The 21,144-nt window shown below is 35.8% G+C and overlaps 1 protein-coding gene across 3 annotated transcripts in view; it reads right to left on the bottom strand.

The window, feature by feature from the left end:
* Positions 1-12,830: 12,830 nt before the first annotated feature.
* Positions 12,831-21,144, bottom strand: part of LOC150096629 (protein phosphatase 1 regulatory subunit 16A-like) — a 245,116-nt gene continuing 236,802 nt past the window's right edge. For all 3 annotated transcript variants that reach the window (XM_090407864.1, XM_090407866.1, XM_090407865.1), the window contains one exon: positions 12,831-20,985. In XM_090407864.1, the coding sequence (XP_090263990.1) occupies positions 20,320-20,985 (666 nt within the window). In that variant the 3' untranslated portion in view covers positions 12,831-20,319. The remainder of the gene's footprint in view (positions 20,986-21,144) is intronic.

The following is a 21,144-nucleotide window of genomic DNA, read 5'->3' as shown; positions in this document are numbered from 1 at the left end:
GTACTTGATTTAACCTTAGCTAGACAGGGTTTTAAAAAGAAGGATGAAAGTAAAATACAATCTGCAGAAATGAGATTTCTAAGAGCAATTAAAGGATGCACAACACTGGACCATATAAAAAATGAACACATCAAAACAGAGCTAGATATTTACAATGTAAATGAAAAGATCAAGGAATATAGAAGGACATAGAAAGTCTATTTAAGATGGAAAGATATCAGGTATTAAAGGAGGTGGATAGACGTAGACCAAAAGGAGAGAGAGAGAGAGAGAGAGGAAGATCAGTGCACCCGGAAAAGGCGAATGCCTAATTCCTGAAGAGAAGCAGCATCAGTTAATTGATTTTTGCCTGGTATTAATTGTTAATTTGATTTTTATTGATTAATTTTTTGCCATATGTCGTGTATTAATTCCAAATATGCTTTCTGTTTGGTCCTTGATATCATGTTAATGTCATGGTACAATCTACATTGATTTGTTTATTAGGGTACCTTACAAGCTGCCTGACTGAAATTGTTCGAAATAATCAATATATTTCAATCTCAATTTCAACATATTTTTCTTTTCATTATGATATTCATTTTTGTCCTGCTCAACACTAAATTGTAATCACTGCCTATTTCATTTCCTCTGTACACTCTTGTATCCTAAACCAGTCTAAAATATCTTTATTAACAAAAAAGAGTGAACATGATTTTTGTTTCTTGTATTCTGCATGATTTATGTACATTTTTAAGTTTAAGCATATTAGTAATAATGCTAGTCAATGTGCTGCCATAAATCCAACAAGACTTTACCACTGTTATTAGCCTTATTTTCTCCAAATTTTTCTGAACCATGATAAGTCCGGAAACTCATTTTATCCCAGCGTACTCATTTGAGTACAGCACCTAAAATGGCCTAGTGGTGGCATCTTTTGCACAACTGATCTGCCCATTGTGCTCATACAAGTACACATATATTTTTTTAAATTATGCTTCTTTTTTTTTAAACTCAGTACGGTGTAGCATTTTGACACATATCGATTTAAATAATATAAAAAAAATTGCCCTTTAAAAAAAAAAAAATTCTTGGTATCAAATGGTTTCCTCCGCTGCTGTTTAGATCTCCACTTGCCAACTTTTCTTTTATTTCTGCCTTCTCTGGATTGAGAAATTCCTGTACTTCTTTCTTTTCAGAACCTTCAGTGGGACAGAAGCACAAATAAATCTTTGCCCCAATTCACCAATTCATTATTTTGAAATATGCCCAAATCCCTTTACTTGAAACAGCCAACCATTCAAGTTTATCTCTTTGTTTAGTGTTGAATAATATAGGTATTCCTTCCATTCTTATTCATAATTGCCTAAATGTAACAACTTATTGTTTAGCAGTATTTCATCATTTTTATTCATTTGGATAATAGCAGTTATTTTTCTAATTCATAGTATTTCTTTAATTATTCTGTTAGTTCCAATTTTTTCTAATGATACTCATTACGATGATGCTGCCTATTTACAGTTCTCCTGACGAAGTTAGTTCCAGCTGACTTCGTCAGTTGTTTCCATGTTCCCATGTTCATTTTGGCTACTTTATGAAAACTGCAGGGTTTTGTTTAACTGGGCCATACTCTACCATGATATTTCATTATGCTGTATCGTTATTTTTATTTTTTTTGTGGCGTTGTTGTCAAATCCATTGAAGAGCTTCTAGATATGACCTTGGATCTGTAGAACTGCTTTGGCAATCTGTTGAACTTTGATGGAGTAGAGCTTTTCTCTAGGGTTGTTGTCAATTTTCTGTAGGGCAGCAGCAATTGCTGGACAAGAATTGATATGAACAGGTGTTAGTTCAACTCCTGGACAGCTCTTGCATGTTTCATAGCTCCTACTACCATCTGGCTGAATTTTCATGCCTTTAAAATGCTCTCTCCCTAGTCTGGTGATGATCAGTACCGTCGACAGGGTGTAGCATAGAGGTAGCCTGTCTAATGGCGTGGCTTAATAAGGGCGCTCGTTCAGTTATATTGCGGTAGGTGCCATCGCTACGCTAACAGGAATTGTCAGCATAGTAAGTGCAGAAAGAAGTTTTTCCAAGCTTCCACTGATTAAAAATTATTTGCAAACAGCAATGATTGATCCAAGAGAGAGATTTGTTGGTCTGGCAACTATATCGATAAAGGCAGACATAGTTTACAATTTAATTTAGAATAGCTTACAAACAGCTTCATTGTGCGATATCACCGTAGCGCAGTGGTTCCCAAAGTGTGCGCCGCGGCGCCCTGGGGAGCTGCGGCTTCCTCACAGGGGCACCGCGATTACAAAATTTTCATAATTTTATTTCCATTTTCCATTCAATTTGATAGGACCGACATCTAGCGGACTTGGTGCAAACCAGTAACTCACTTAGTAATAACTAAGGCTCAATATCTATTTAGAGCATTAGTAATAACTGTTTGCAGAAGCCTCAAATGGTTACTAGATGGCGCTCTACAATAATTAAGTTTCTCGATTGTTTTAGTAGTTTCTCGAACTTTCTCGGTACTTTGTGATCGTATATAAATAGCTGTCGGTTTCGCGCGGTCTTAGCGCGAAACCGACAGCTATTTATGTATGAGGAGCTAAGAAATCAGTGTTTTCTTCAGGCAGCAGTTTTAAGGTGTTTCGAAGTGCTGAGCTTTTGATCAGATATAGTATCAGATATAGTATATAGTATATGTTATAGCTGAATAGGAAATAGGATATATTATACAGATTGTGTGAACCAAACTCGTGATCAGTGCATCTACAAGTGGATTAGGATCGTCTTCAACGAAACAACTAAAGAAAGTGCATGGAAGAAAATCCGGACATTGTAAGTAAATTTTCTATTTACTATTACCCATCCACTACCAACTAACAGTAGCACACCGGCAGAACCAAATGGAGGAACTGACATTAGCAAACTTTAACTATGACCAACTAATAACACTCTTCAGGAAGATAGGTTTAGAACTAGAAACCGGATATCCGGGCACAGTAACCCTCATACAATCAGCACCAAACGACGAAGCAACTCATGGCCCCACCGACTTAGAAGTTGAACATCCAGAACCCTCCCCACAAGAACACTATTCTAACTCAGAAGACACGACTTAAGATTTCGAAGTAATCAACAGAAACAAACGACGAAAGGTCACAGACACAGTAGAACAGGAAATACCAATGGACGCATCAAGCAACACAAAAAAAGAACGCATCCCTCCAGTTATCCTCCGATCGAAGGAAAAATGGTCGGAGACCGCAAATATCATGAAACACAGTCAGATCAAGTTCTCTACAGCAAGAAATACAGCAGGGAATACGAATACAACCCGAAACAGAAACAGACTTCAGGAACCTCACTAAAAAACTAGACGACTCACTGATCCCCCACCATACGTTTGCATTAAAAAGCGAGAAAAACTTAAAAGTTGTAATAAGAGGAGTAGTAGAATCAATCACAGCAGATGAAGTTAAAGCAGACCTAACAAGACAGGGCTTTGCACCCATAAAAGTCTCGAGAATGCACAGGGGAGACAAAACCCCGATGCCGCTAATCCTAATAGAGATCGATAAAGACAAACATGAAATATACAATCTGAGAACAGTGTGCGACCTCATCATCAGAATGGAACCACTTCGAAGGAGGGTATCAACCGGACAGTGCCACCGATGCCAAAAGTACGGACACGCCCAGAGCCGATGCAAAGCAGAGTTCAGATGCCTGAAGTATGGAGACAAACACTCCACAGCCTCCTGTACTAAACCCCGCACAACTCCAGCAAAATGCGCAAACTGTGATGGCCCGCACCCTGCAAATTATAAGGGATGTCCTAAACACCCAACCAACGAAGTGACAACACGAAAAGCAAAAGATCCAAGCTTCACAACAGACACAAACAAACACACGCCACCCACATCAAAACCAATAATTCCCACGACTACCCGCGTAAACACAACATATGCCGATATAGTAAGAACAAACCAAGAACCCCCCACCTACAACCAACCACCCAATTCAGCCAAAATAACAGCAGCCCTAGGCGAAATGCTACTCGCATTCAGTAAGACAAACCCCACCCAAGACTCAACAAAACACTTCATGAAAAACGCACAAGTAATCTTCTCTACCCGTACTCATGAATAACACAATCAACACCAACAATTCACTACAGATTATATATTGGAATGCAAACGGCATACTCAACAAAATGCACGAACTAAGAGAATTCATACAACGCATAGACACAGACATAATACTAATAAACGAAACTCACCTATGCCCATCAGACAACTCAAAACTAAGAAACTACCACCTATTCAGAACCGACAGAACAACAGGCAGAGGTGGAGTAACAGCTATCTTCGTCAGAAAACAACTCAGACTTAACGAAATAACCCCCCCCCCCAGCTCACAACCCTAGAAGTCACAGGACTACAAGTTCATCTAGCCAACACAAACAGTCTCAAAATTTACGCCACATACAACTTACCAAACAAACATATATCTACCACAGACCTGTCACAGCTACTAGACAATAATGAACCCATAATAATGGCTGGAGACTTAAACGCTAAACACCCGGCATGGAATAGCAGGATTGCAAACAAAAGCGGCAAAATCCTACACAATTTCATCACTAACAGGAACACTGTAGTCGCAGGACCGATCGAACCCACACACTACTGCACGATCGGGCGACCAGACGTATTAGATCCTGAAAAACGTGAGCCATCAAAACCAGCTAATAACAATAAACGATCTAAGCTCAGACCATAACCCAGTCCTACTCCAGCTGAGTGCTACACCAGACGAAACAACAACAAACCCCCACAACCACAAACCGGACACAACTACCCACAAAATTCAAGGACACTATAGGACCCATACCTACCATCTCCACGAAACAAGATATCGAAACTGCAGTCTCCAACCTAGAAAAACAAATAACTCTAAGCCTAGCAGCAGTAACCTCGATTACATCCAGCACGAAACCAAACCAACTCCCAGAAGACATCCGAAAACTCATCCGGCACAAAAACAAAATATGCAGACAATATCACAAAACACTAGCGCCACAACACCGACAAGAACTCAACAAAGTCACTCAACTAGTCCGCTATGCAATCAAAGATTTCCGCAACCAACACTGGGAAAACACACTCCGATCTATACAACCAAATGACCAAGCACTATGGAAACTCCTCAAAGGCCTTCGCAACACGTCAAGCTACGTACCACCAATTCATGGGGAACGCGGTACGGTCTACCGCGACGACGAAAAAGCGGAAGCTTTCGCGGACAGCCTAGAGCTACAATTTAGCCCAACTACAAGAACGCAGACCTAACATTTATCACAAAAATACACCGACAGATGCAACATGCACTAAGGCACCACAACCAGCAACCGAATATCCGCTCAACATCTCCAAAAGATATACGCGAAATAATTAAACACCTTAAAAATAAAAAAGCGCCGGGTCCAGACAAAATCACGAACAAAATAATTAAACATCTACCACACAAAACACTCATGCACATAGTTGCCACCACAAACGCGATGCTCAGGCTCAGCTATTTCCCAGACAATTGGAAGACTGCAGACGTAATCCTGATCCCCAAACCAGGAAAAGACCCGAAATTCCCACAAAATTATTGACCCATCAGTCTCCTCTCCTGCCTCGGAAAAATATCCGAAAAAGTAATCCTGATCAGACTACAAGAAATAGCCACCAAGAACAACATCATCCCAGACGAACAATTCGGGTTTAGACCACACCACAGCACGGTACAACAAGTACAAAGAATCACAGAATACATCACACACGGTTTCAATTGGAAACAACAAACCGGTGCCATTTTTCTCGACATAGCAAAAGCTTTCGACAAAGTATGGCACATCGGCTTCCTACATAAACTACTAACAGCAAAAGTACCAATACATCTAGTCCTCCTAATCAGCTCATACTTAAAAAACAGAAAATTCCGAGTAAAAATACAAAGAATAATATCCACTGAACGCAAAATCACAGCGGGAGTCCCACAAGGCTCACTATTTTCCGCCCTACTATTTGCCATTTACATGGCTGATATCCCACAGAACAAGACAACGTTTTCTGCCTACTACGCAGACGATACAGCCATTTTAACCAGATCACTATGCCCAAAAATGATAACAAAACGACTACAATCCGCAGCAAATGAACTTGAACACTGGTTCAAAAACTGGAGGATCGACGGAAACGGAGACAAAAGCGCAGCAATACTGTTCACAAGAAGAAAAAAATTCCCACACAACTCAGTACACATATTCAACAAAACAATCCCATGGGTAACAACAACGAAATACCTCGGAATACAACTTGATAAAAAACTACACTTCAATACCCACATTGCACACATATGCGCCAAAACAAACACAATCATAGCCAAAACATACCCACTAACCAACAGACGCACTGCTTAAGCATAGACAACAAACTACTCATCTACAAATCAATAATAAGACCCATAATAACATACGGATCACCCGCGTGGAGTCACACAGCACCTTACAACATCAAAAAACTCCAAACAATACAAAACAAATGTCTAAGAATGTCATTTGACGTACCATGGTTCATACGAAACACACAACTCCATCGAGAAGCAAATATACCGACACTTCTCTAATTCCTTCAACAAACGGCCAAAAGTTACTTCACACAAGCAGCCACCCACCCAAACCAACTAATAAGGACAGCAACAGATTATAATGAACATGATACAATGAAACACAAACGCCCCAAAACAATCCTGCTATACCAAAGCTAACTATAAACCACACAGCCCGAATAGGGCGAGCACTTGCTCAATAACTACCCCCCCCCCCTCCCTCAAGAGACAGACACACAAGACAAAGGGAGTAAAAGCCAAGGGCTTGGTTCTCCATCACACCAGTTTAAGTCACAAGTCGCGGTCTTAGCGTTGAATTAGTTTTCGGAGATTGTATCAACTGAATATTGTGATTGAGTCAAATGAAGTTTTTGAAGTATTTCTTCTCTTATGTATTTCTAAAAATGGATCGATTTTTAGATCCATTTTTAGAAATACATAAGAGGGCACACCGTCAATAGTAGAAAGAGTGTGAAGAAGCATAAATATCGAAAATATGATGACAGTTATTTGGACTTTGGTTGTACGTCAACAAAAAATGGTGAACGGAAGCTGCAATGTGTACTGTGTATGACAGTTTTGGCACCAGAGTGCATGCTACCAAGTAAGTTGAAACGCCATTTAGAAACCAATCATCCCAGCATGGTTAGTACATCTCGTGACTACTTTACTAGAAAGTTAAGAGTTAAATCAACAAAAAGGTAGTTTTTATAAGCAGGCGTCAATACTAAGCAATGCTTTGGTAGCATCTTACAAGGTGGCACATAGAATCGCAAAATATAAGAAGCCTCATACCATCGCAGAAGAACTCATTCTACCAGATTCTGTAGATATGGTGAACATTATGATCAGTGAGTCTGCTGTGAAGCTGCTTTCAAAAGTGCCTTTGTCCAATAACACCATCAGTCGCAGAATACAGCACATAGTGGAAGACTTCAATGATCAATTAATTACAAAAATAAAAGGGAAGGAATTTGGGTTGCAGCTGGATGAGGCCACAGATAATAATAATGATGCTCACTCGATTTGCTATGTACGGTTTATAGACGATAATAACATTGTAGAAAACCTTCTCTTTTGTAAAAGTATCACTGCTGGTGCTAAGGCTCAAGACTTGTTCGAGATCCTTGATACTTTTATATCAGAAAATAATTTGAAGTGGACTAAGTGCGTTGGTGTCTGTACTGATGGTGCTCGTTCTATGTTCGGCTGTTATGGAGGATTGCAGGCACGTATTCGAAGCAAAGCCCCTGATGCACTGTGGGCCCATTGCGTTATTCACAGGGAAGCACTCGCGTCAAAATATCTGAGTCCTACATTGAACCAGGTCTTAGAATATGTAGTGAATGTAGTAAACTTTATAAAAACTCGGTCGATGAAAGCAAGGTTTTTCAAAAACCTATGTAAGGATATGGGATCCGAGCAGACGTCTTTGTTGTATTACAGCACTTCGTGATGGCTCTCTCGTGGTAATGTTTTGTCTCATACGTTTGAACTGCGACAGGAAATTTATATTTTTCTTAAGGAGAAAGACCACAAGTATACCGAAAATTTTGCGAATGAAGATTTTTGGTAAAACTAGCATACTTATGTGATATTTTTGAAAAGATGAATGCTCCGAATCTCTCTCCCTGCAGGGATGCAACATGCACCTTTTAAAGTCGATTGAGAAAATTTCAGCTTTTATAAAAAAAAACAACTAAAACTATGGAAAAGAAAAATGAATGAAGACGGAGGCAAAGAATGTTTTCCCTTGTTGCAACAGTTTTTGACCGCCAATGGAGTTGATTTCTCTTGAGGTATGAATCCATTTTTGAAGAACATTAATTAGAGCTTATCACCTGGTTTGAGAAATATTTTCAAAATTATATCGATAAATTTGCATGGATTCAAGATCCATTTAATGCCAGTGCATTATCTGAATTTACGGTTGCAGAAGAAGAGAATCTTATTAAGTTGTCTTACGACAATAACAAAATTTGTCGCAAGACAAATTGAAAACAAAATTTAGCAGCATGGAATTAACCGAATTTTAGATATCAGTAAAAGATGAATATTCCCTGCTGAGTGAAAAAAGCTCAGAGAATTTTAATTCCATTTTGGACTTCTAATTTGTGCGAAGCTGGATATTCGGCGGTCGCTGTGATAAAAACTCAGTATCGCGCGAAAATCAATGTGGAGAAGGAAATGAGGGCTGCTGTGTCCAGGTTGATTCCAAGATTTGAGAAAACGTACCGTGATCAACAGACTCATCCATCCCACTAATGATAATTAGTTGAATTTGTTCAGTTACTTTTTTTTTTTGTGATCTTAAATACGTTTTATTTATTTTTACCTAACCCTTTAATTAAAAAAATTATTCGCTATTTCGCAAAGTGTTCTTGTTAGAATTTGACATATGGTGCCTTGGGAAAACCTGGATTCAGCAAGGGCGCCGAGAATTGAAAAAGTTTGGGAACCACTGCCACAGAGCAAACATTTAATTAATATTATTTTATTATGTAATCGTTTTGCATTAATGTTTCTCTTGTAATAAAAACAAAATAGCAATTGGAGATTTTCTTATATTTTTGTCTTATAATCGATCAGGACGCGATCTTAATCTGGCGATGGCCCTGGTGATGATTGCGGTTATTTCTCTATTTTCATTAATTTCATTCTTCTTCTTCATAGTTTGTTTTACCAATCTTATTTTGGCGAGAGAGTTAGCATCCGTTAGTGATAATGGGTGTAATTTTTGAGGTAAGTATTTTGCTTCTTTGGCTAGTCTGTCCGCTCTTTCATTGCTTTCAATATTTACATGGGCTTGTATCCATTGCAGTGTACATTTTCAAAGCTTCAAGTACAGATTTTGAGTCGCTGTAGATGGTTATTCCGTCTGTAATGTTTATTACTGGATATGGACGCTCGTTCAGCCATATTGCGGTACGCGCCGTCGCTACGCTAACAGGAATTGTTAACGTAGCAAGTGCGGAAAGGTTTTCCAATTTTTTAAACTGATTAAAAATTATTTGCGAACGGCTGTTTTTTTTATTATATTTGCGAAAACAGTTAGCATTAGTTAGTGATATTGGGTGTAACTTTTGAGGTAAATATTTTACTTCTTTAGCTGGTCTGTGTTCTTTCATTGCTTTCAATATTTACATGGGCTTGTATCCATTGCAGTGAACAGTTATTTTTCAAATTTAAAGTTGTTAATAGTTCCTGAATTTGCTGATGTGTTTTGTTTTCCAATTTTTTAATGCCTCAAATGCAGATTTTGGATTTGAGAGATAGAACTTGAGAGCTGTTAATTCACAAGTGAAGTTCGAAGCTATTTTGCCAGCTGTGTTTTGATTTGCGTTTCCTCGCCTCCAGGTAGAGTTAGAAAAAAACCTTGAACCTCCTTGGTTGAGTGCCTCATCAGATGATCCATCAGTGTAGGCAATGACATGGTTTGGATTGTTTAAATGATGTATAGTATCAAGTCCTTTTCTTTTATTTTCTTGCTGTGAATCCTTTTTTGAACAAGATTCTAGAAGATTTAACTTTATCATTGTGTTTTTTGGTAGAACAATGGAAAATAATAGATCTTTGCTTATTTCAATGGACAGATGCTCTAAGTCGATTTGTTTTCTAATTTCATGATCATATTGTCAAGTAAATGTTCTCTTTATTCTAGATTTTCTTGTCCAAACATCGAAAGTCCCGAGTGATGTGATCCTGTTGTTGGCTCCTGATTCTGTTAGTGAATTTAACTGTGGAGAGTTTTCTTCTGTCTTCTAGTATGCAAAGCCCACACTCTTGTTGAGCTTTTAAATTATTTGTGGTTGAGACTGCACCTATGATAATTTTTGCTGCTCTTGATTGTACTCTCTCAAGTTTTTCTTTTGAGCTTGTAGAAGCTGGAGCTCAAATTGATGAGACATAATCCATAGTGGGTCATATGAATGCCGTATATGTAGTTTTGAGTGTTTTCGGTTTTGTACCCAACTTTGTTCCACAAAGCCTTTTGATGATATTGAGCTTTTTTTTAAAGAGCTTTATTAGATATATTTGTAATATGAGTTGTAAATCTCAGTTCAGTAACTGCCTTATTTATTCCTATTTAGGCTGCATAATAACCTATTTAAAAGTTAAAGATGAAAAATAATTTATTTTATTTTTCAATAGCCTAATTAAGGTTAGGCCTAAGTATTTTGGAGACTGTTTTTGGTATTATATATTTTGATCAGGGGGTTGTAATTATGTCTATTTTTTCTATCAGTAGAGAAGATGCTCAATTTTGTTTCTTCTGTGTTTATCTGTAATTTAAGTTTGTTTGCCCATCTTTCTAAGCCTTTTATTGAATTATTTAGGACTTTTTCAGGTTGCTGAGGATTACTGCTTGTGCGCCAGATTTCTGTATGCTATTTTTTTGTCATTTATTATGTGAGGATGGATATTGTTCATATGAGAAATAGGAGTGGGCTTAAAACAGAACCTTGTGGGATTCCAGCCCAACTTCGATGAATGTTGGAAATTCCATTAACTTTTACTTTCATGAAATCCAAATTAATGCATTCCCCCTTATTCCAGTATCATGTGCAAATTTTTATTAACTTTTGTCTCCAAACGCAATTGAAGGCAGCTGTGAGATCCAAGAATATCGCCGTTGTCTTCTTTGGTGGTTTTTCTTGAAAGCCATCTATGACTGATAAAATAATTGATCTTCTGTACTGTGTTGAGACCTGTATGCAGTTTGGTAGAAGTTGATCTTGTTATTTTCTAAGAGCCAATTCATAAGTTTGGTGGATCAGAGTTTAAGGTAAAAGTTGTTATTGTTCTGGAATTTGTAATGGTTTGTATGGGATATGGTTTGTCCAGGGCCATAGGAATTTTGCTGCCCCGTGCAAATGCACGTTTTGCACCGTCAGTAGAGCTGGCCCTGGTTTTGTCAAATGTCAAGGTGTTATAATGACATGAATAAATTTAGATTAAATTCATTTTTTTTTTAATATTCTGCTTATATGTGCATTCTGGTATACAATCTGGTTCAGCTAAAAATGTCAGTCCGTCCTTGTTAATCCAGTATCCAGGTGAATACCTAATAAGAAAAAATATGAGATGATCAAGACTGCACAGTGGAACAGAAGACCTGGTCCTGTTTTCTGCATTCTTCATATGCTACGCAGTGGTCTCCTCCATTATCTAGCATCTAGCTCTTATTCTTAAGTGACTACCAGAATGCACATATAAGCAGAATATAAAAAAAATTAATTTAATCTAAGTTTATTCATGTCATTATAACATCTTGACATTTGATAAACCATATCCCATACAAACCATTACAAATTCCAGAACAATAACTTTTACCTTAAACTCTGATCTCCAAACCATTCTTTAATGGGGCTCGAACAACCTTCTCGGTTACAATGCCTGCAAATCAGAGTTCTGTCTCAATCTCCAAGAAAAAAAAGAACAATTTTTTTTTTTTCCAGTCTTACACTTGACAGCACCAAAATCTCTCCTTGAGATTACTCTATCACCAGACCTCTCTTGTTGTAGGCAAATTACAACTATTTCTTCCTCAGCATCCAAAACACTCGGATTTTTTCTTTCACTTCAAGGCACCAACCAATGCACCTCTGAAAAGCTATTACCCTATACAAATCTGCTCAACTATTACACATAGTTTGCACATATAGAGCACATGAAGTAAGTGCTGAAGCCTTACTTCATAGACCTAATAATTCTTCCACCCTTAAAATTGACTCAATACAGAGAAGAGTAATTAGGCTGATTAAGGACTTCTCTCACCAATTTACTCTACCCACTCTTATGATGGCACAGTTTCTGCTACTTACATCTTCTACAAATACTTCCATGGCCAATGTTCATCCAAACGGGCATCAATAATTCCTCCACCCTTTGTTAAATACATTGACATATGTGCAGCAGCTTCTCAACACAACTTTACAGTTCAACTTCAAATCCAGAGAGAGAGAGACTTCTTTTAATTTTTCCCTTCTGCTGATGCCTTCTGGAAGTTTCCCAAGGAATACAATCTGCAGCTCTTCATACTAAATGTAAACAAGTTGCTGTTACTGAATCAATGTGGTTGCAAAATTTATGTAATAAAAAAAAATTAAATAAAATCAACATTTATTTTCACTTTGTATTCTGATCACCATTTGAAAATGGCAAAAGAATGTTGAAACGATACAACTGTAACAGCAATAATTCAGTTTTTGTTTCTTGATAATTCAGTTTACAAAATATTCAAGTTTAACACTGTATTCAAGAACTATAGAATAACCTGTATGTAACAGTAAATAACATTTTTATTATGTAAATATTTCATCTTATGTATCAAAAACAATGGGCTGAAATGAAAAATAATTAACTTAAATTAAAATATTACAGATAAATTTATTTAATACAATTGAGGATAACAATTTGATGCTACCTGGCATATACAAAGTACCATGTTCATGTAACTTGTTTTATTATGGACAAACAAGAAGATCTATAAATAAACGTATCTTTGAACATCAAGACCACATCCATCTTATCAAACCTCACAAATCTGGCCTTGCACAACATGAAATTAAAAATGCTAACCACAGAATTCAATGGCAAAACACAAAGCTGCTACACTGATCAATATGTATAAACATGAATGTTTACATACAGAAAGTGCTGAAGCCTTACTTCATAGACCTAATCATAATCAGAATGACTGTCTCATTATTCCAAAAGTTTGGGAAATTGTTATCCTCAATTGCATTAAATAAATTTATCTGTTATATTTTAATTTAATTATTTTTAGTTTCAGCCAATTGGTTTTAATCCATGAATATGCGACATGTAGAGGAATTCTAATTTAAGCATTTTAATTCAATTCTTATTGTTGTTCAGTAGTTGTACTGATGATGTCTTATGATACATAAGACAAAATATTTACATAATAAAAAAGTTATTTACTGTGGCATAACATGTTATTCCATAGTTGTGGATACTCCACAGGTTTCACTATATAAGAAAACTGTATTCAAGAGTTATTTATTATTCAAGATAAAAAGTTTATTTTATATCTTTCAAGTAATCAGATTCTTGTTTAAGAACTTGTCATGTAATTATGCATTTGATATAAAATACAGCAAAATATAAACTAGTTTATAAAATATGAAAGATGTCTTTATAGAAGATCTAAATCATTAAGATTTTATCAGCAACAAAAAAACCAATACATATATCCCAAGAAAAGTGTATGAACCTACAAAAGACTAACAATACATTTTAAAGTATACATGCCAACATATTCATCAGTAAAAAGTAATTAACTTTGATATCTACCTTTTCATAAACCCAATTTATATCAAGGATTTGATAACTTCCAAAAAAAAAAAAAAAAAGTTATAATAATAATAATAAAATATTCAGCTTTATAATAATTAAAATCAACACACATCTGATGTATTACAAAGTGTAAACTTCCTGAACAGCATTATCTAATATATTATGATAATCAACAATATATATATATATATATATACATATAACAGTAATTAAATAGATATAACAAAGTATTTTACATTATTCCATTCAACACCATGAATGCTTAACCCCCTACATAGAGGTTATAATTGTTATTCAACTGATTTTCTGACTGGCTCAGAGTATCACATATGGTTTACCAATACATAACAGCTAAAGTATTAAATAAAAATAATAATAATACATCAATTCATAAAACATATTTAAAAACCCAAAGAAAGTTGATATATTTTTCATGATTACCTATTTTCTAATTTTTATTCATATCACAGAAAACTTATTTTATCACCTTAACTGACTTCATATATATTCTAATTTGGCACATTAGAATATAAACAGATGACTTGAAATACAACAGCACCAAGAACTTTTTTTAATCTAATAATTATCACTTGAGATGCATTTCTGTACACTGTTGTTGTATATATAAAACAGAATATTTTAAAAAGTTTTTAACTTTAAAAAATTATACATTTATAAAACATGAATTAACCATGCATGCTTTATAAATATATTTCAAAACATCTAGTGTATCCAATCATTGGCCCAGCCAAGTGATAATGCTACTGGTGTCTTCAACCATTCGTGGTTTATGTTTTTATACATAAGGCATTCTTTTTATCAAGAAGTTTTACATTTAAGTCTCAAATAAGACAAATATAGCATATTTGGCAGTGAACACAAGTGATATGGAGCAACCAGTCTACTGTAATTTTATTTCCAGAAAAACACACACACACAGTGAGTGAATAAATATCTTGATATTTTCACCATGCTTATTTCCAACAAATACATTTGAAATGCATGCACATCTTTTTGTCATATTAATGATGCATATTAATTTTTGTCATTTTAAATGAAATACAGGTATCCCTCCATTAAAGTGGTTAATTAATCCCTCGATGTTACCGTGTATCTCAAAATCGCGTTAATCAAATCTAATAATCAATGGTAAAAATTACAATTCATCCATGATCGATTACTGTATTAATAATTCGTTTTATATGGTACTCTTTTCGGAAAGATAAAAAAAATGAATGCAAAGGAAATGTTTAATAAATACTTGTACCTACATTATTTACTGCAATTTTTTTTATCAAAAGAAATTATCAAGAGTCGTTTGAACAGTTTTAGTTTTTTTCTTATCAGCATAAATTATACGCAAAATGACTCTCCAGACCTTGGCAAACAAGCAATAAAACATAAAGAAAAAAACACTGCAAATATAATACATGATGGTACAAATTAAGTGGATATTGAATCCAACATTATTTTATAGCCAAATATAGAAAATACAAGTTTTGTGCTGAATATATAGAAACTAAAATTTTCGGCAGATGCAAGAATTAAGCAACCTTATGGACAACTTGTAGTAAAGGTGGGGTAAGCTCCAGATCACTTTCCTTAGTATTTTCCATAATGTAAAGCACATCTCCTAGATGACATGTATGATAAATAAGCCTTTGGCTCTCTATTTCAGTAATACATGAGTTTATTTTCAGTTACAATCTAGAAATTATTGAACAAAGAATCAAAAACAACTAAACCATACTATGCTGACAATGGAGGTCGCGGTATATCTCTCAGATACAATTTACTTCAAATATCACAAACCTTTACATAATATGTGTTAAACCAAACTGACAGCAAAAAACAGTGCGGAATATCACCGTAACATATGAATGCACAGCTAGTCAATCTCCAAGCTATACACTGAATTGTGTAAGAATATTTATATTAAACATTTTGCATGTATCTGTCAGATCAGCTGTGAGTTCCGCAGGGTTAAAGGCGCATTAATCAAAACTCTTGTCGCATATATCAAGGGATTGCCGCAATTAATTTCGTCGTGTTAATCAAATCCCACGTTAAGCAAGGGATACAAGTATTAGCAACATCAAACTTTCCCACTTCTTCTGTCAGAGGCGTCACTCATTCCAGCTGGATATGTGGTGCGTTACAATAATAATAATTAAACAAACAACAACTTGTGAGAGAAACAGAAATTAATGTAGTAATTGAACTCACAGGAAATAATGTTTTATTCATCAGAATCAGGGTCCCCTGGACCACATACACGCTTTTCAATGTGCTGACCTTTCTTGTGTACAACAAATTGCATCCGGCATGTGAAATGCTCTACAGCTGAGCGTAAGGAGTCAGATTGGATGTTCATAACAGCCCGTTTTATGCTCTCTTTTATCAGTCAGTTCTTTCTGACAGCATGGCCTCCTCTATCCCCAGACATCACTCCATGTGACTTTTTGGCTGTGGGGGTATTTGAAATCCGTTGTGTATGTTGGTGGCATTCCCAACTTGCATGTCTTGAAAGAGAACATAAAACATGCTGTTATGAACATCCAATCTGACTCCTTACGCTCAGCTGTTGAGCATGTCACAATCCAGATGCAATTTGTTGTACACAAGAAAGGTCAGCATGTTAAAAATCGTGCATGTGGTCCAGTTGACCTGATTCTGATGAATAAAACATTATTTCCTGTGAGTTCAATCACTACATTAATTTCTGTGTCTCTCGCAAGTTGTTGTTTTAGTTTAATTATTCTTATTCTTATTATCATTGTAACGCACCACATATCCAGCTGGAATGAGTGACGCGGTTGTCGCTTACACTGTCGAAATGTTATCCATTTTATCTGCCTTTAATGTAATTATCCGCTTGTTTTTGGCTCTGCCAGTGCCAAAATTTCCTCTATCGTCTACTTTTGGTACTAAATATTTTTTTCATGGAAATCATCTCCCCCATGCATTCAAAAGTCTCAATATAAAATTTGGTCTCATTCCGTTTATTGGTTTTAGCTGCAGATGCCTCCAAAGAGGGAAAGTTATTTTATGGCCACCCTGTATATCTTGTGCTTTTAAAGTAAGATCTGTATATATTTATATATATATATATATATATTTTTTTTTGGGGGGGGGGGGAGGTCAAGAAATTGTTGGCTGATACAAAAACAGCCTGCTAACTACTGGTGGTGGATCACTTTTTATCATTTTAAATATCAATGCTAGACTTATATCTGCTCTACTTAAACAAAATGGTTGGTTGCCAATATTCCAACCATCTAAACTGCTTTTCTATTTTCCTCTCTCTCTCTCTCTCTCTGTCTGTCTGTCTGTCTGCAGAGAAAATAGCATACAGTTTTTAGATGTATAAAGCAAATCTCATGACAAAATGTTATATATGAACAATGGCCTTTGGCCTGCAGCTGAGTGGATGTGAAGTTCGATATTTGGAGCAAGTATTGTTAAGTGAGAAAATGTAATGAGACAAGAAAGAATGATTGAAGAATGAAGAAATAATTTCTCAGTGATATTTTTTTGGACAGCAAAGTTAGTTGTGGGCCCCAAGAAATTTGCCTGAAGTATTTAGAACTGGGCCCCAACTTGGGTAAAAATTTACAGACATTAGAAATTATAGACACTTTGTTGAGAGAGAAAGACATAAAATCATGAGTAAAGAACATAAGGCAGATTGTTTTAGGGAGCACAGAGAGAACACAATGGGGAAGGAATGCTCATGAAAGCAAAAATGCAACCAACTAAGGCAAAAGTTTGGTTGGAAGGCAGCAGAGTATCTAAGAGTGTCTGGTGTGAGATATAGGCAAACAAGCCAATTACATTACTGCTATTACAGGACTGGAATTGAAAAACTAAACTAATCTCATGGTCAAACATATACTATATGATAAGAGGAGGAGAGAGAGAGAGAATAAAGAGGATGGATTCTCAGTAATGAATGTTTGTATGTGGATGGTCAGTGTTCGGATGGGATGGCATGAGAAGTAATTATTTGTGAAGATATATATATATATATATATGGGACAAAGAGTAAAGGTGAGCAGATAGGAGCAGGTGTAGAAAAGTCACAGATAAGGGATTGCTTGGGTAGGGATGGCTACAGAGCAAGAAATAAATTGCTATGCTTATTTAAGAAAGCAAGGATTATCAGAAATAAAGGGAATGAAACTGTTGGATTGATTGAATTTATCTGCCTAAAAATAGTTGGAATTAGTGAAACATTATGAGAATAGAAATGTAAGAATATGATGTTTTTGTGAAGATAGGAAAAGCAAAGATTGTCAGAAATAAAGGAGATAAAATTAATTAAGTTTATTTGTCTCAAAATAGTCAGAATATGTGAAACATGACAGGAATAGAAATGGAAGGATATGATGTTTTTCATGAGGGCAGCAAGAGCAAGAAAGGAGATGGAAGTGCTGCTGATGACAGCAGAGTAATTATGTCAGTACAAGGTTGAGATATGAGGGGAGAATAGCAGCAGCGACTCTGAAGCAGTATGATGAGGTGAAGATACGATGAGATATTTAGTTGATACGATGAGATATTTAGTTGAGTGTTGCTACAGACTGGGGAATGTGGAAGTGGAGACAAAGAAACATACAGACAACTTGGTTAAGTGAGCAAGAGAAGGGTGATTTTAATTGTGATATTGATTGAAATGAAGAGGTAGCATCAGGAAACGAGGAAAATAAATTTCTTGAGTTCTTGAGGAGCAACCATCTCAGGGAATAAGCAGAAGAAGACACGTGAGGGCTGAGAGTCTGAGATTTATCATCAGAGGATGCGATTGGGAATGGAATGTCTAATGTCTCTCCCCACCACCACACACAGTTGCAAGCAAGACCATGAGATTGTAGCCAGTCATATGAGAACTTCTGTCAAGAAGGGGTATATGAGAAACTACAGGGACTGTGATTATGTAAAGCTTATAACTGGAATCTATAGCAGAGAAAGAGGAGCTGAGTAAAAGGGAGAGATGTTGCTTGGACATTGATCAAGAGCTATTTAACAAGAGTGTCTGAGTGTACCCCAAATGATAAATAAGGTAAAGTAGAATGGATGAATGATGGAATTAAGCATGAAATCTGGAAGAAGGCTCTGTAGGCAACCAAGAATGGTTATAATAATAATAATTTGGGGATACACTCAGACAGTTTGGATATTAGCCGAACAGCTCGAGTCGCTAATCAGCTGCAAAGAGCCCAGGAAGATGAATTGGTTGGTAAAGACAGCAAAAAATGCAGTATAAGCAAAAATTAGCCAATGAAACCAAGAAAAACCCTAGTGAGTTCTTTTGATATGTGGTAAGTAGAAGAAAGAAAGAAATACTATGCAGAATGATGTTAGTTGATCATCTATTGGTTACTGGCAGTACTCAATTTGGATACTGGAACCAGGTTTAGTTACTTCACCCCTGAGGAATATTTGACATTTCCAATACTAAAGTAACCCTTAGAGAATGACAATTTACAGAATGTATCAGAAATACATGTATAAACACACACACACTATAAAATGAAGACATACAAGCCCTGAAAATATACACTTTGAGATTGGCTTCTTCGTTTTGACATGTACTTAAGTCTAACAGACAATAACAGCTGATTTTGAACCTTATGTTAGGGTCCACCTCCAAGTTGGGCTAGTTATGGAAGGAGGTGAGGGTGGAGAGAGAGAGAGGAGTCTGGGATTCAGTGAATGCTCTTCCTTATTTGGACAGGATTAGCAACTCAAGCTGTTCGAATGATATCCAAACTAAGTAGTAGGTTGATTTGCTGTGTTTTATTTTTATCTTTGAAGATTTTTACTTGCACAATTTGTAAAGAATAAATAAAATACTAGTATTCATTAATTACAGGAAAAAGTTTATGCCACATGTCGGACAGTTAATCACACCTTCTCCTCCATGTTTTCATTCATTAGAGTGGGAAAAGAGAGATATACCACACGACTAGAAATTTAAAAATGTCATTGAATAAACTCAATTTCTCTATAACAAATACTATTATAGGTAGCCCACATACTATAAAACTATAAAGAGTTTCGCTACAGCCTCAGAGCACCAATACTATTTTTTTTTTAAGGAAATTCGCTAACAGCAAACCTTTAACTATAATTCCTTTGGTCCCAATGAGCTCACCAAAGAGGCAGTCGACTATCATTTGTTTACTTCACACTTAATATCTGCACTTCTGCAGGTTCAACAAAATTGCACTCAGTCTTTTTATCATTGTTACAATTCTACTGTAGCAGAGAATTTTTTTTTTAAATACTAAAATATTCATTTACAAAATGGAATATATTAAAAATATAAAACTAATAATCAATTCATATAATAACACAGCAACCATGCTTTGGATAGTCACCTAGAACTTCACCTGGATCACTATAAAATCTCTGAACCGATGTGGAAGGAGAAGGGGGTGTTTCGTATCTAACAGTAAGTGGTAAATAACCATTCTGAACAGATTTTTCATTTAATTCTTGAAATGAAGATGTAGATGATACACTACTTCGACTACGCTGATCTGCACGCTGTTTCTTTAAGTCTGCTAAAGTGACTGGAGGAAGTGGCTGTTGATTACTGCTGTAAGTTGGACTAGTATTAACTGTGACATGGATTTCAACTTTCACTGATTCTGGCTTCTGAAGAGCAATTGAGCTACTAGTTTGCAGTGTATTAGAAGATGAAACTGCTTGATTTGTAAGTAGTGTATTTTCTATATTATCAGCTTTATTAGAATCATTAACAAATGATGAATTTTTATCACTGCAAGTGCTTTCTTTTAAATTAAAATTATTTGACTCTTTTGGCACCGTACCTTCTATAAAATCAACATATTCAGAATAATCTTCCAAGTTTCTATCCTGTGTTAATTTTGCCTTTAGTCTTTCAAATGTTTCTTTGCTAAAAAGTGGTTGCTCGGTTTCTTTCACTTTCAGCTGTGATTTTTCATAATCTTTGATATCTTTCTGTTGTTTAACTTCTTCATCCTATATGAATACAATAATATTAATTCATAAACAGATTTGTAAATCAGTATAGGAAACATTTTTGCCATTCTATCTTAATCTTATGCTTGTGTTATTTATTATTCAAGGAAGAAATTTAAATTTACGAAATATTATTACGTGACCTCCAAGGAGTCCAAG

The sequence above is a fragment of the Typopeltis vanoorti genome, chromosome 18 (genome assembly GCF_054136105.1).
Source record: "Typopeltis vanoorti isolate ZY-2024b chromosome 18, IOZ_Tvanoo_1.0, whole genome shotgun sequence".
NCBI lineage: Eukaryota > Metazoa > Arthropoda > Arachnida > Uropygi > Thelyphonidae > Typopeltis > Typopeltis vanoorti.
This window is presented reverse-complemented; position numbering and strand designations above follow the sequence as displayed.